The sequence below is a fragment of the Leucoraja erinacea genome, chromosome 20, assembly GCF_028641065.1.
Source record: "Leucoraja erinacea ecotype New England chromosome 20, Leri_hhj_1, whole genome shotgun sequence".
NCBI lineage: Eukaryota > Metazoa > Chordata > Chondrichthyes > Rajiformes > Rajidae > Leucoraja > Leucoraja erinaceus.
The window spans coordinates 7,206,683-7,224,044 of NC_073396.1; the positions used below are offsets into that span (position 1 = coordinate 7,206,683).

At 42.7% G+C, this 17,362-nt stretch overlaps 1 protein-coding gene across 2 annotated transcripts in view; it reads left to right on the forward strand.

Moving 5' to 3' along the window:
- Positions 1-17,362, forward strand: part of ttyh3a (tweety family member 3a) — a 110,737-nt gene that overhangs the window by 81,938 nt on the left and 11,437 nt on the right. Inside the window, exons 10-14 of one of the 2 annotated variants that reach the window (XM_055651123.1) lie at positions 3,313-3,405; positions 5,124-5,263; positions 10,214-10,396; positions 11,982-12,057; positions 12,500-12,599. In XM_055651123.1, coding sequence (XP_055507098.1) covers positions 3,313-3,405; positions 5,124-5,263; positions 10,214-10,396; positions 11,982-12,057; positions 12,500-12,559 — 552 coding nt within the window. In that variant the 3' untranslated portion in view covers positions 12,560-12,599. The remainder of the gene's footprint in view (positions 1-3,312; positions 3,406-5,123; positions 5,264-10,213; positions 10,397-11,981; positions 12,058-12,499; positions 12,600-17,362) is intronic. The other variant, XM_055651122.1, reaches the window with a different exon arrangement.

The following is a 17,362-nucleotide window of genomic DNA, read 5'->3' on the forward strand; positions in this document are numbered from 1 at the left end:
GGTAGAAGTTGATTTGCTCAATGATAAGCCTCTCAAAGCACTTCATCACCACCGGCGTTAGTGCCACTGGTTGATAGTCATTGAGGCACGTCACCTTACTCTTCTTGGGCACCGGTATAATTGATGCCCTTTTAAAGCAGGTGGGGACCTCAGACCTCAGAAGTGAGAGGTTGAAAATGTCCGTAAAAACTCCCGCCAGTTGGTCCGCACAGGTTTTTAGAACACGACCAGGTATACCATCAGGTCCAGGCGCTTTTCGGGGGTTCACCCCTCTGAAGGATTTCCTGACGTCGGCCTCTGTGACTGAGAAAAAAAATTGTGGTTAGGTGATATAAATGGTGTAATTCGGAATGGTGGCTGAGTGGCTGGAACAGTGCTGTTCCTTAAGTTTTTTGAAGGTCACCTCGATCATGCCGACCACGGTGCTAACCTGAGCTGGCTCCATTTGCCTGTATTTGGCCCATGTCCCTCTAAACATTTATTTTGCATAAACATGTACTAATGTCTTTTAAATGTTGTCATTGCACCTGACTCAACCACTTCCTCTGCGTCTCATCCATATACATACTACGTGCTCAATGTTCCCTTTAAATCTTTTCCCTCTCGTCAGAAACCTATGCCCTCTAGTTTTAGACTCCTATCTTGGGAAAGAGATTGTGGCAATTCACCTTATCTACTATGCCGCTCATAATTTTGTAAACTTCTTAAGTGTCATCCTCTCAGCCTCCATAGCTCCAATGAGAACAATCCTAGCCTATCATGTCTCTCCTTGGAATTCAAGTCCTCCAGTGGAAGAATTTATTATGGGGAACAAGAAAATGGCAGTTGAGTACTTTGGATCTGTCTTCGCTAAGGAAGACAAACAATCTTCCTGATGTACTAGTAGCCAGAGGACCTGTGGTGACGGAGGCACTGAAGGAAATCCACATTAGGCAGGAAATGGTGTTGGGTAGACTGATGGGACTGAAGGCTGATAAATCCCCTGGGCCTGATGGTCTGCATCCCAGCGTAATTAAGGAAGTGGCTATAGAAATCGTTGTCGCATTGGTGATCATGTTCCAATGTTCTATAGATTCAGGATCGGTTCCTGTGGATTGGAGGGTAGCTAATATTAAATGGAGGGTAGAAAAGCTAACTTTTCTCTCATGCATCATAACTAGAGAAAGCACGTTAAAATTAGTTGACAAAGGAACAAGAAAGTAGTTTTTTTTCTTTAAAGTTATCAGTGTATATACCCTTGAATGCATTGGGACTCTCCCACCAAGATCTGCCTGCATTTAAAGCTGAAACTGGCTGTTCCATTAGCATGAGCTGCAGTGCCGCCTTCACAGCCTTGAGCTGGGAAATATGTCTACTGGCATTATCCTGGTACAAGTCGACCATTGAAGTAAATTAGTTGCAGGGTGTAGGATTAGCACAAATAAGGAGTTTTCTCGATATGATTAGGATAGTCTAAATGCTGCTTTTGTTTATATTATGTAGACTTTTTGTTTGCAATTTGATTTATTTTAATCTAATTATTTGTAACTTTTTTAATAGAACCCAAGTGTATTTGAATGATTTGGTCCCACCAGCTTTTAAAGCCACTGTAGAATCTTAGTGTCATACAGCACGGAATCAGCCCTTACTGTCCAACGCATCCATGCTGACCGAGATGCCCCATCTAAGCTAGATCCATTTGCCCCATTTCCCTGAAAACCTTTTCATCCATGTATCTGTCCAAATGTGTTTTAAATATTGTTATTGTACTTGACTCAACTACTTCCTTTCGCAGTTCATTCCATATACACTCTGTGAAACAGACACATACATACTCTGTGAAAGTTGCCCCTCCTAATAAAACCTTTCCTTCTCACCTTAAACCTGTCCCTACCCTGGAAAAAAGACAATGTATCTATTCCCTTCATGTTTGCATGCATCCCTGTAAGATAACCCCTCAGCATTATGTGTTGCGAGAAATAAAGTCCCTGCCTGACCGACTTCTGCTTGTAGCTCAGGCCCTCAAATTCTGCCAACATCCTTGTAAATCTTCTCTGCGTTTTTTCCAACTTAATGGCATCTTTTCTATTGACCAAAACTAAACACAATACTTCAAGTGCAGCCACACCAATGTCTTCAACAAATGTAACATATCTTACCATTGATGCACATCATGCCAAAAGCTGCTGTCACCACTCTATCCATCTGAAATGTAATTTTCAGGGAACAATGTACTTGTACTCCCGGATCCCATTGGTCTATAACACTCACGAGGACGCTACCATTCACTGTGACGGTCCCGCCCTGGTCTGATTTCTCAAAATGCAACACCTCACACTTGTCTGAATTAAACATCATTTGCCATTCCTCAGCCCACTTGCCCAGCTGATCCTGGGTAAAAATGGCATCTCGTTACATTGTGTACATTGACCAATCGGCAAGCAAGTTAAAATACCAGAGCGGGCTAGTCATGTTCTGTCCCTGAAACTGGCAATTTATACCAAGAGACCTGTAATTCCATGTTCTGGGTTTCAACTGTGTGCTGACTGCAGACATCCCAGCAAGAACCCATGCCCTGGGCAAGGCTGACAGAAACAATGAGTAGATCTGCCACACCATTTGAAAAGCTCAAGCTTACGGAATTTGCCATGATTATCAAAATGGAAGGAGAGTACATAGAAAGAGGGGGTGTGTAGGCTGAAAGGGAAAGAGCATAGAAGAGTGACAGACCAGAATTAATTAACTCTTAAAATCTTCACTTTATTAAGCTTTCTAATCTCAGAGTGCAAATCATTCTCTCATTAATCATTTTTTTCTAATAAGAAGCTTATAGACCAGATTTGATTTTATTCAAATTAAATAATGTTCAAGCTTTGAATTATTTTGCTCTCCCACATTTTTGGTTGGTTTTGTTATCCATGCAAGTAAAATAGAAATGTGTTTGCAAGCCTAACGCATATGACATTTTTCAAATCCTGGATGAGATTTGGCATCTTGTTGACTGAACAAACTGCAAAAAAGTTAAATAACGCAGTGGACTTGTATGCTGGTAATTTATGTGCTCCAAGTACATCTGGATCTAGTGTACTTAGACTATTACAACTTTTGAAATATTACTTGTTGGTTTTGTGGTTTGAGGTAGTCTGGACATCTGCAATTATGCAGTTGTGCTTGACTGGTTTTGAAAGGGTCTGGTATAGTGTATGCATAGTCCTGTCAACCTCTCACCAGTTTCAATAAACACTCCCTGCTTGTAAAAGGAGATTCACGAGTGCTGTAAATATACTATGAATAATGTCCCATAAAGTGATCACCATCTACATGTATTAACAGGAATATCTGGATCGGACTCAAATAGTATTGAACTCTACAGAGACCACCCTGCAGCAGTTGACTGCTCTGGTTGATTGTCGAAGTCTTCACATGGTGAGTGTGTAAGGAGCTGCAATGTATTAAAAAAACTTTCTATTAATAGTTTTAACTATGCATTCACTGAATTTGAAGTCCCAAAACAATCATGTTGCGGACTATTTAGCCAGCAATTTTATTCGTAGCCATATATAGTGCAATAATTATTGAATTGTTATTGAGCAGTACAGGTGCACAACCTTTTATCCGGTGTTCCAGAAACCGAAAAGCTCCGAAAACCGGCCATTTTTTCCAGATGTCGTCCGCGCACCAAAGCTCGCGTTTGGCGCCAAACCTGACCCAAAACGACCCACGGTCAACCCAGGTCTGTACTACTGTAGCGGCTGCCTCCTCCCTGGAGACCGGGAGACGCTTAAACATCTGTAAATCATTGCTTAAATGTTAGTCAGTTAGTTCGGAGGGCTTTTATGTGAAGGGGGGTGAAGGGGTAAACTTTAATTCTTAGTCCCCTACCTGGTCGGAGAGGCGGGGAGCGGTCAATGCCTTACCGGGTCGCTGTGCAGTAAGCTCCGCAGCGCTGTGGCCGGTGGGGCAGCGGGCGGTGCCGGTTGTAGCTCCGACCCCGGCAACTCTACCCCTGGCTGCGAGACGCTCCAAATCCAGCGCGGCCCGCGGCCCGCGGCCGGACGCCCCAGCTCCGCGAATGTCGGGAGTCGGCGGCGTCGCAGCGCTGGGATACCAGCGGGGTGCGGGCAATGCCTTACCGGGTCGCCGTGCGGCAAGCTCCGGAGCGCTGTGGCCGCCGACACACAACATCGCGGAGCGTCGCTGGATTTGGAGCCGCGCAGCCAGGGGTAGAGTTGCCGGGGTCGGAGCTCCAACCGGCGCCGCCCGCGGCCGGACGGAGCCCCCAGCTCCGCGGCTCCAAATCCAGCGACGCTCCGCGAATGTTGGAAGAAGGCGGCCACAGCGCTCCGGAGCTTGCCGCACGGTGACCCGGTAAGGCATTGCTCGCTCCCCGCTGGTATCCCAGCGCTGCGACGCCGCCGACTCCCGACATTCCCGGAGCTGGGACGTCCGGCCGCGGGCCGCGCTGGATTTGGAGCGCCTCGCAGCCAGGGGTAGAGTTGCCGGGGTCGGAGCTACAACCGGCGCCGCCCGCGGCCGGACGGAGCCCCCAGCTCCGCGAGGTTGGGAGTCGCCGACCAGGTAGGTAGGGGACTAAGAATTAAAGTTTCCCCCTTCACCCCTACACCACCACATAAAATCCCTCCAAACTAACTGACTAACATTTATGCAATGATTCTCCCGGTCTCCGGGGAGGAGGCAGCTGCTCCAGACTTTTCAAGCCGCCCGCGCTACCTACCTAATCTACGCTAAAAATCTTCCATTCTGAAATCCGAAAATGTCCGAAATCCGACAAGTGTCTGGTCCCAAGGCTTTCGGATAAAAGGTTGTGCACCTGTATAATGGTCCAGCACGAATCCTCTGCCAGAATTTCCATCGATACTTGGCAGCAACTACTACTTGGCAGGAGAGGAGTTGGAACTCTGGCTTGTGCATTATTACGATCGTCTAGTATTACAGCTATTAATTTATTGCAATATTGATTGTTTACAATTCATCCATTTGTATTGCATTTACTGGTCTGTTACGCTGCAGCAAGCAGGAGTTTCATTGTTCCGTTGTCGGTACATATGACATTGAAACACTCTTGACTCTCTTGGTTTCCAGTCTTGTATTTCTAGTTAATATTTCTCTGTTCTTTCCTTCAGGATTATGTGCAGGCTCTGACAGGACTGTGCTATGATGGTGTGGAGGGTCTAATTTATTTGGTTTTATTCTCCTTCGTAACTGCACTGATGTTGAGTTCGATTGTCTGCAGTGTTCCTCACACATGGAAGCAGAGCAAGAGGTATTAACGTTATTATGCATTTGAATTTTGCACACATTCTTTTCAGCTTGATGCTGATACCAAATAGTAAACGAGTGGCCATTACCGTAAATCTCCGAGTTCGAATCAGGGCAAACTCGGGAGAACTCTTGGAATGAACTCGTACTGTGGGACAGGGCTTTAAGTGACAAATAATACTCGTGTTGCAAGAGTGCCAGGGATCACTTAATCTTCGACAGGGCAATGGAATTGAATATCAAGTTCCCTAGAGGGGGAAATGTTAACATTTTTATATGCTTATATTTTTAGTGCAAAGTATAGAAGCATCTCTCTAGTCCACTCCTGATTACAGACGACTAACCAAAGGAATACGAACAAGCTCCAATAAATATTAAATAGAATAGAATTGATTCAAACCTACAAGTTTCTGAGGGGTCTTGACAGGATAAATGTGCAGAAGATGTTTCATCTTGTGGAATAAACTGGAACTTGATGTTATTGTTTAAAAATAACATGTTTCCCCATTTAAGATAGTGTCAAGATAAATCTTTTCCTGAGGGTCATGAATCTTTGGAGGTCTCTAGCTCAGGGGAATGGAAGCAGAATCCTGGAATGGTTTAAGACGGAATTAGATTAGACTCTTGTTAAGCAAAGGAGTAAAAGATTACTACAGGTAGATGTGAATGTGACAGGGGTTACAATCAGATTGGTCATAATTGTGTGGAATAGTGAAACTAGTTTCAGAGGCCGTGACCTACTCCTACTATTAAGTCTGTGCATAAAATGCCATGCAGCATTGTTGAGGCTGCTTTCATAATCAAGACCGTATTACATCTCCAAAAGGACTGCGATGGTCATTCCGACCATTAGACATGGGTATAAAAATCTGTAGTAAGTAAACAGGTGAGACCGTCATTCATCTCACGCTGGCTCTCAACAACAGTCTCTAGCTTGTTTGCATAGCTAGGATCAGTGATGGTGTTGCCAAGCCACTTGTTCCAATGTTAAAGACCTCGAGCCCGTTTGTATAGCTAGAAACAGTGATGGTGCTGCGAAGCCACTTATTCCAATGTTAATGATAATCACCTAGATGCATTGTGTTTTGGTTACCTTTTGTAGAATTAGGGAGAGTGGTAGCTTTATTCCATTTAAAATCTGTAGTTCTAGAGATTTTTTATAAGATTTTCTTTTTTTCTTTTAGACTAAATAAATCCCAAATTTAGGCAAATTACTAGAAACAGTTCAATTTGCTCTCCAATATTCCATACTAGACCTGCAACACAAAAACAGTTATATCAGTGCATTAAGATAGAAAATGTATTTCCATAGCAGCGGCAGGGTTACTGTGCCCTCTATTGGTGAATCCTTTCATGGGTTGCATTGCGATCTCCAGTCAATTTGAAACCATTGAGAGTGAACATTATCCAATAAATGTTATGAGGATTAACCAATTTATATATTATAGGTGATTTTGCATTAATTTGAGTTAGTGAGAGTTAGACATAGTATGAAATGTCCATCATGTTATTTTGTCCGAAGATAGACACAAAAAGCTGGAGTAACTCAGACTGTAATCAGACTGAAGAAGTGTCTCGACCCGGAACATCACCCAATCGTTCTCTCCAGAGATGCTGCCTGTCCCGCTGAGTTACTCCACCTTTTATGTCTATCTTTGGTTTAAACCTTCCTACCTAATTTCCTTCCTACACATGTTATTTTGTCCCATGTGTAGTGCAGGGTACCCTTTTCCACATTTTTTGGGGAGGACTCTGCAAACTACTTGAACTTTGGTACTGCTTCTTGCACCTGCTCCTACAACGTTGGTACAGGTGCACAACCTTTTATCCGAAAGCCTTGGGACCAGACACTTGTCGGATTTCGGACATTTTCGGATTTTAGAATGGAAGATTTTTAGCGTAGATTAGGTAGGTAGCGCGGGCGGCTTGAAAAGTCTGGAGCAGCTGCCTCCTCCCCGGAGACCGGGAGAATCATTGCATAAATGTTAGTCAGTTAGTTTGGAGGGATTTTATGTGGTGGTGGTGGTGTAGGGGTGAAGGGGGAAACTTTAATTCTTAGTCCCCTACCTACCTGGTCGGCGACTCCCAACCTCGCGGAGCTGGGGGCTCCGTCCGGCCGCGGGCGGCGCCGGTTGCAGCTCCGACCCCGGCAACTCTACCCCTGGCTGCGAGGCGCTCCAAATCCAGCGCGGCCCGCGGCCGGACGTCCCAACTCCGAGAATGTCGGGAGTCGGCGGCATCGCAGCGCTGGGATACCAGCGGGGAGCGAGCAATGCCTTACCGGGTCGCCGTGCGGCAAGCTCCGGAGCGCTGTGGCCGCCTTCTTCCAACATTCGCGGAGCGTCGCTGGATTTGGAGCCGCGGAGCTGGGGGCTCCGTCCAGCCGCGGGCGGCGCCGGTTGGAGCTCCGACCCCGGCAACTCTACCCCTGGCTGCGCGGCTCCAAATCCAGCGACGCTCCGCGATGTTGTGTGTCGGCGGCCACAGCGCTCCGGAGCTTGCCGCACGGCGACCCGGTAAGGCACTGCCCGCACCCCGCTGCGACGCCGCCGACTCCCGACATTCGCGGAGCTGGGGCGTCCGGCCGCGGGCCGCGCTGGAGTTGGAGCACCTCGCAGCCAGGGGTAGAGTTGCCGGGGTCGGAGCTGCAACCGGCGCCGCCCACTGCCCCACCGGCCACAGCGCTGCGGAGCTTACTGCACAGCGACCCGGTAAGGCATTGACCGCTCCCCGCCTCTCCGACCAGGTAGGGGACTAAGAATTAAAGTTTACCCCTTCACCCCCCTTCACATAAAAGCCCTCCAAACTAACTGACTAACATTTAAGCAATGATTTACAGATGTTTAAGCGTCTCCCGGTCTCCAGGGAGGAGGCAGCCGCTACAGTAGTACAGACCTGGGTTGACCGTGGGTCGTTTTGGGTCAGGTTTGGCGCCAAACGCGAGCTTTGGTGCGCAGACGACATCTGGAAAAAATGGCCGGTTTTCGGAGCTTTTCGGTTTCTGGAACACCGGATAAAAGGTTGTGCACCTGTACTGCTACTTGCACTTGCAACTCAATGTTTGCAAGTGGAATGCTGAAAGCCCTGTCCCATGGTACGAGTTCATTCCAAGAGCTCTCCCGAGTTAAAAAAAAAAAATCAAACTCGTGGTAAGCATGGAGAATGAACGTAACGGTACGTCGGAGCTCGGGGACGTTTCTTAGCGCTAACGGCAGGTAAGCACGGGAAGACTCGTGAAGATTTTTCAACATGATGAAAAATGTCCACGAGATCCCTGAGTACCGACGAGTGGCCATTACCGTAAATCTCCGAGTTCGAATCAGGGCAAACTCGGGAGAACTCTTGGAATGAACTCGTACTGTGGGACAGGGCTTTAAGTGACAAATAATACTCATGTTGCAAGAGTGCCAGGGATCACTTAATCTTCGACAGGGCAATGGAATTGAATATCAAGTTCCCTAGAGGGGGAATCATTGCTGACCAGAAGCTTGATTGGATTAACTAACTAAGTACAGAAACTACGTTGAGATCTAAGATCAAATGAATTGATTTGTGGATTAGTAGGCTGCCTGCTGCATCCTATTCCAAATTTGCTATGGGTTTAAAGCTACCTTCAACTGGGAAAGCAAAACATCTGGAAAATATGCTGTGATCCAGATGTGGCTATAAATTGCTGCAGGGTGACGTGATTATGCCTTGATTAATTACGACCCTGATGCTTTAGGTGCCGAATGGTTAACCATTTTTCCAAATCATTGAATGGGTGAAAAGGAACAGCATTTTTTGAACTTTTATGTGTCTTCAGACTTTTATGATACAGTGAGCAGTAATTTTGCAGCAATCCAAGAACTAAACGGTGGAACAGGCGAAGGACGATGGCTGACTTTAGTGGAGCGTCACAACGGCTGGGAAAGCAGATGAAGGATGCAGCAGAAAAGGGTCCCTGGTTGTCTTGGCCTCCATGCCACTGGATCCTGACCGAGATCTGTCAAGGACCGTGTGGTGGCTGTCTGTGCACCAGTCTCCCCACGTTAAACAAAGTCACGCACAAGTGTCCTCCCAAAAGATGACGGCCATACCCGTTTTGAGTGACCGCCGATAATGAATTTTGATACTAATGCATTGAGTTGATCAGGTTTATAATTGGGTTTTGTCACTTAATAAGCAACATGTTTGAAGGACCAATTTATAATACATGATGGCAGAGGAATTATTTTTTTGAAGACTAGTTAATATTTTTAATGCATTGATCATTTACTGCTAACTATCATGGTTCAAAATATAATTATTATAATGCGGTTTACTGTAACAAATGGCCTGTTTAATCCGTAGGTGTTTGAACAAGGGTCTCGACCCAAAACATCACCTATAACTTTTCTCCAGAGGTGCTGCCAGACCTGCTTAGTTACTCCAGCTTTTAGTGTCTGTATTCAGTTTAAACCAGCATCTGCAGTTCCTCCCTCCACATTTCTTGATAAGGGCACAGTCTGGTTCTTCGATATGTTGAAGTCGCCTGTGGGAATGATGAATAATGCTAAATCCAGGCATCATATCTGTCAAAAATATATTACATTCGTCATATTACATAATCTATAAAACTACACAAATGCTTTTGAAATATGAAAGTTTGGTTGATCAAAAATTCAGCATTCAGATCAAAAATGATTTAAAAAACAAGGTCCAAACGTTATATCAGTGGCAGACAATGCCACAACACTTTATCCAAAGTGAATATGCTAAATCTATGAAAATATATATAAAACTGTCTCGACCCAAAACATCACCCATTCCTTCTCTCCAGAGATTTCCCCTGTGATACTCCAGCTTTTTGTGTCTATCTTTTGGTGTAAATCAGCATTTGCAGTTTTTTCCTACACAATAAAATCACCTGTTAGTTTAAGTAGGAGTTCCATGCTTAATTCTGATGATCTTTGCTTTTTCCCCATTCTTGAAGGAGTCATATCGATGACGATGGAGATGATGATATTGTGAACCCTCAAGGAAGCCGCCAACAGCACGACAATCTGTACAGAGTTCACATGCCCAGTCTCTACAGCTGTGGGAGCAGTTTCGGTAGTGAGACCAGTATCCCTGCTGCAGCACATACAGTCAGCAATGCCCCTGTCACGGAATACATGTAAGTAACCATTCTTCTATTTTTTTTGGCCATCTGCTTAAAATTAAACAAATATTTAAAGGCTCAAGCCCAGAAGATTTTATTTAAAAACCTAAAATTAGATTACTTTATTGCATGCAGCTGGTATAATCAATAATAATGTACATCAACTTATTTTCTTTTATAGTCAGGCTGTGCTGGGAACCCATTTAGCCATCTGGGCAAAATTTGTATTTACTGCTGATTTAACAAAGATAGCCTCTTGAGTAGGTTGGTTGTCATTGGGCCCTTCAAGTTGCTTCAAACAAATCAAGTTTTCTTACGCCCATTTTAAATGGATGCCTTGTGATGTGAATTCCCAGTGCTAGTGTTCCGCAACATTTAGAGAACTAGGACAGCCAAGTGGCGCAGGAGTACAGCTGCTGCCTCATGCCCCTGCCCCACTTAGGAAACCTGAACGGAAACCTCTGGAGACTTTGTGCCCCACCCAATGTTTCCGTGCGGTTCCCGGCGGTTTTTGTCAGTCTCCCTACCTGCTTCCACCACCTGCAACCTCCGGCAACCACCTGCAACCTCCGGGAACCGCACGGAAACCTTGAGTGGGGCGCAAAGTCTCCAGGGGTTTCCGTTTAGGTTTCCCAAGTGGGACAGGGGCATTCCAGTGACCCCAGAGACCCCGGTTTGATCCTGACTACAGGTGGCATCTGTATGGAGTTTGCATGTTCTCCCTGTGACTGCAAAGATTTTCTCTGGGTACTCCGGTTTCCTCCCCCCCCTCAGGTCATCCAGGTTTACTGGTGAACTGACATGTAAATTGTCCCTAGTGTGGGAGATAGAACTAGTGTATGGGTGATTGCTGGTCAGCACTTGCCCGGTGGGCCGAAAGGCTCGTTTCCACGCTGAATCGCTAAACTAATCACATTCTCCTTGAGAATTTAAGGCTAAAACTGCACAGTTCGTGTTTCTGAAATGCAGAAGTAAAGTATCTTAAATAGTTTTGAAAGGTGACAGGAGTGTTTTGTATCTCCATGTGGTTTTTGTAACCAGGTTGCTCTGAAATTGCACCCCACCACATGCTTAAATTTCAATTTTGTTCCACAATTAATCGAAAAAATAGATTTTTCTCAAAAGCTTCAAAGCTTTTTCAAATATGTAAAATGTTAGCCACTTTAGCATTCATTGTATAAAGAGAGTCGGAAACATTACTGTACTCACAATTATTGCTCTTAAACCTTAATTACCATTTAAAAACATTCCACAAATGTACAAATTGGTAGGTTTGTAGGTTAATTAGCTTCGGCAAAGATTGGAAATTGTCCCTAGTAGGATAGCACGGGTGTGCTTGAATCGCAGTTTGGCCCAGAGTCGGTGGGCCAAAGAGCCTATTTCCGCGATGTATCTTGAAACTGAACTAATGTCACCATCTAGACTCCCGACCTGAATCATCGGCTATCCATTCCCTCCCCAGTTGCTGCCTGACCTGCTCAATTACTCTAGCATTTTGTCTCTTTAAAATCACTCTGCTCATGACATGGAGATTACTTGTTTTTTTAGCAAAGCAGAATGCAACTACTATTTTGTTTTCCCTCTCCTTGTATTTAAACAGGAGCCAGAACACAACTTATCAGAATCCACGATGTGAGAACACACCTCTGATTGGAAGAGAATCACCACCTCCTTCTGTAAGTATATAGTTTGAGTATTTCTTTGTATAGTAAAAATTGTTTTAAGTCAATGTTGACTATTTCCAAGCTATAAACAATTATGAATTAAACAATGCAATGCCATTGAGTTCAATCGAAGAAAGAACTGTAATTTGAAAGCTAAAGCGATCAGTTTTTGATTGTGTAATATGCTTACACTGCAAAATGAATATATACCATATGGATTTTTGAAGAGTATGGTGCATTAGAATTGGCAGTACTTCCTGATGAAGGCTTTTCATGCTGAACAGATTTTCTATATCAGAACAACACAAATGAGGCACCATTCATCAAAAATTTACCTCGTAGTTGTAAGCGTAGTAGGATAAAAGAAAGTAACTGCACTAGGCCCTTGCTATAACATTGTCTGGTATGCTGCAACCTCTCATAACGCATATTCCTTATGGCTCCCTTTCTATAGGGGAACCATATAAAAGGCAGTCTACAACACACTCGTCATTATAGCGAGCTTTTTGTGTGACTTCAGAGACAGCTTTATAGAGAGGGTCTAGTGTATGCTGGTAAGTGGTGTTTTATCTCGCCCAGTTTAATGCAGATTATTTTATATGCTGTGTCGGTTGTATGTTAACGATATTCACGTAGGTTCAACTTAATCCTTTGAGTACAGTGTAGTATCTTGCACCAGTTAAGTAATTAATATTTAAATGTCCAGAGTAAAATCATTGCGATTTTTAAAAATCAAGTTTCAAATAAGATTATATCCATTTTAATATACCTATGGTATTCAAAGATTATAGTCCCAGATGTTTTAAAGGTGCAGAATAAATGTCTTAAAGGATTGAAATATCAAATATGATAATAAATATTATGAGAAATTGTGCCCAAATAATGGATATCAGTACTTCTTATCCATTCCCTTCAAAAAAAGACTTCTGTTGTAAGTGCAAGTTGACCGTTAAACTATTTTTTTTGGATTTATCAACAAAATGCTGCATAATGATTTGTACTTTATAACAGGGCAGCCTGACAATGTAAGAAGCAATATTTATCTTAAACTATTTTGTAATTTAAAATGATGGGACAATATTTTTGGAAATAAAACATTTTCAGTTTGCATCAACAGAAAATACTGAAGTAATATTGTCATGCTTTAAAAAATATAGTAACGTGTTCTCCAATTAACCTGCTCATTTCTTATTCTTTGTCAGACTTTTGTCATTGTTGCTCTCAATATTTCCCCTACTAATTTCTATGCTTTTATTTTTCACAGCTTTTAAAGACAGTATCAATTTTTTTACGCTTTTTATTTAGAAGCTTAAACAGTTTGTGGTAAATATAAATTTACTACAGGTTTCTTCAGCTTGTTTTGGAGCATTTCCTATTAAAGAGGATTGTTTGAAAACAAGTGCACAGCTAGAACTGGTTGGAAATCTGATGATAAATGATCGCCTTGCAAATAGGGACCAGAATGTAAATACATTTTGTGTTTGGTTTGAGAGGGAAGATCGCGAGGCCTGAAAGTTGAACTTTGGACATCAGAGAAATTCAAAAAGGATGAGAAATGAAAGAAAATTGGTGCCTGAAATTACTAATGCAAAGACTTACGGACAAACAGTAGGGGTATTCAAAAAAGTATTTAGTGCAGAAGAACGGTTCATTCACTGTAAAAAGGAAGATTGGTACTTGTATTATGAAACAATATTTGGGAGCAAGTGAGTTAAAATAAAGCCAGAACAACAAAAGATTTGCATTAGTAGAAATAGCATATATTTAGTGGACTAGGAGATGTGTAATAATCTACAAATTATTAATCTACAAAGTAAATAAAGAAAGAGGTGGAGCATGGGTGTGTGTGTGTGTGTGTTCAAACATTATTTTAAAGTTACAAGAGTGGAAAAAATGAGTGGTAATCGAAAATATTGCTTAACCATTTTTATTAAAACATCGGTGGTATTTTTAGGGACGAGGTCCTTAAGACCTCAAACCTATTTTTCTTTTTTTTTAAATCACATTATTGAAAAACAATGTTGAACAAAAATAACATAAATTGTGGGCATATATACAGTTTTTGAGTTGCATAAAACTGCAAATATCCTGTTGTGAAAGTGATTTTGGCAATGGTGCATAATTCTACAGTCCTCAAAGGGTTAATTGTATTTGAGTTAAAAAATGGAGTGTTACCAAGAGAATAAGGTCCTTTACACATCATTTGGTGTTTTTTCTTGTTTACCTCTGTGTGAATATATAAAAAGATTTTTATAAGCTGTGTTCCTCCCGATTGTTCCTTTGTTCCGTTCTCCTGTCCCGGGAGTGCCCCCTGGATATTTTGTGGGATTGTTCTTCCCTTGCTTGCAGTGGATTTCTCTTTTGAGGCTGCACTCTATTTCTCTCTCTTGCAATGCCACAGCTGTATTTGGCTGCTCTGGAGACTGACAGCCATCTGCGCTGGCAGCCAAAGAACTGCAACAGTGCGAGACGAACTCTTACTGATAAAGAAGGCAGCAAAGCAGAACAGGTACTGAAAATATGGCTTTGTATCCCGTTCCCTACCGCTTTCAGTTCCTTAAATATCCACCGCTGCTAAGTAGCATTATTTTGGATGGCCAATCCTTTCCTCACTGTCTGATTCCCAAAATTAGCACTCTTTAGACAGCACAGCATTTTGAATGGACACTGGAACATTGGTTGTTGCTCCATTCTATGCTGCTTCTGATTCTCTTTAAAATGTATATTCTGCTACATAGCACTAAAATAAACCTGTTCCTAATCCCCAATTTTTCCCCCCAACTATCTTAAAAATGACACCTGATTCTCTTTAAATGCAATGGATTCTGCTACATAACACTAAAATAAACCTGTTCCTAATCCCCAATTTTTCCCCCCAACTATCTTAAAAATGACACCTTGCTGAATAGCATGGATTCATCGGGCTGTGGTGCTAGATCCTACAGACTAACAGGAATGTCACAATATCATATTGATCTTGCATTTCAATACATCTTTACCAATTTCCTTTAATTGTGGTTAAAGTTCTCAAACGAGCGTTAACTATTGCTCTATTCGGACACCTCAACAAGCGCAAATGTTGAATTTGTATCGTTTTGTGCACAAATCACGATATGAGGTGTTTCAAGCACATCTGTTTGAAGGTATTGGAATTTAAACGTTTCTTAATTCCAAAATGTTAAAATCTGAAATTTTTTGAGAAATGTGGATTTTCAACCAAAGTAAGATGGGCATTGTGAAGCCCATTTTAATTTTCAAGCATTTAATGTATTTGGCATGCTGAACATGTGACATCCCTGTTATATGCTTGCTGCAGTTATTTGAATTGCACATAATTTGGGCGGCCACTGATTCCCAGCCTGAACACTTTGAGCACTGTAACAGCCTTCTGCACCAAAATTATTATTTTTTAAATTTTCCTTTAGCTTGCTCGAGAATGCTATAAAATATTATTTCCCTGTTTTTCTAAATGTGATTCGTGAAAATGCAATACTTAGATTTGCAGAATATATTTACTTTTTTCCTGTTATTTTAATATGTTGGTATAAATCCTAACCAGTTAAAGGGTTCAGATTTTGTTAGCAATGATTCTGATTTCTTAAATTAAATGCTGTGCTGCACATTAGTGTTTCAAATAGAAACCGCATACAGTGCCCTCCATAATGTTTGGGACAAGATCCATCATTTATTTATTTGCCTCTGTACTTCACAATTTGAGATTTGTAATAGAAAAAAAATCACATATGGTTAAAGTGCACATTGTCAGATTTTATTAATGGCCATTTTTATACATTTTGGTTTCACCATGTAGAAATTACAGCAGTGTTTATACATAGTCCCCCCCCCCATTTCAGGGCACCATAATGTTTGGGACACATGGCTCCACAGGTGTTTGTAATTGCTCAGGTGTGTTTAATTGCCACCTTAATGCAGGTATACAAAAGCTCTCAGCACCTAGACTGAGAGACAAGAATAAAACTGTTAGAGACATCAGCCAATTAGGCTTGCCAAAATCAACTGTTTGGGACATCATTAAGAAGAAAGAGAGCACTGGTGAGCTTACCGATTGCAAAGGGATTGGCAGGCCAAGGAAGACCTCACCAGCTGATGACAAAAGAATTCTCTCCATAATAAATAAATCCCCAAACACCTGTCCGACAGATCAGAAACACTCTTCAGGAGTTGGGTGTGGATTTGTCAATGACCAATTTCCGCAGTAGACTTCATGAACAGAAATACAGAGGCTACACTGCAAGATGCAAACCACTGGTTAGTCGCAAAAATAGGATGGCCAGGTTACAGTTTGCCAAGAATTACTTAAAAGAGCAACCACAGTTCTGGAAAAAGGTCTTGTGGGCAGATGAGACGATGATTAACATATGAGAGTGATGGCAAGAGCAAAGTATGGATGAGAGAAGGAACTACCAAGATCCAAAGCATACCACCTCATCTGTGAAACACGGTGGTGGGGGTGTTATGGTCTGGGCATGTATGGCTGCTGAAGGTACTGGCTCACTTATCTTCATTGATGATACAACTGCTATTGGTAGTAGCATAATGAATTCTGAAGTGTATAGACATATCCTATCTGCTCAAGTGCAAACAAATGCCGCAAAACTCATTGAATGATGGTTCATTCTACAACAAGACAATGATCCCAAACGCACTGCTAAAGCAACAAAGGAGTTTTTCAAAGCTAAAAAATGGTAAATTCTTGAGTGGGCAAGTCAATCACCCGATCTGAACCCAATTGATCATGCCTTTTATATGCTGAAGAGAAAACTGAAGGGGACTAGCCCCCAAAGTCTCTCTGCCCAGGACCAGAAGGCTCTGCAGAGAGTAGTGCATCCACCCGAATGCACTATGGGAATGCACCACACTCCCTCCCCCCCCCCCTGCAGGAACTATACATCAGAAGGAACTACCACCCCTGCAACGGACTGTTTCAGCTGCTACGGTCAGGCAAACACCTCCGCTGTCATGCTGTGAGAACGGAGAGGATGAGACGGAGTTTCTTCACACAGGCCATTAGGACTGTAAACTCTTTATCTCACCAGGGACTAATTTACTGTCCTCATTTACTGTTGTCTTTTTAAAAAAAATAAAAATTTCCCTAACATGTAAATACTGATTCTGTTCTGTTCTGTAGTTTTTTGCACATCCGCAGGCATTGCCACTTTCATTTCACTGCACATCTTCTTTGTGTATGTGACAAATAAAATTGACTTGACAAAACAAACATAAGCTAAAGATGGCTGCAATACAGGCCTGGCAGAGCATCACCAGATAAGACACCCAGCAACTGATTATGTCCATG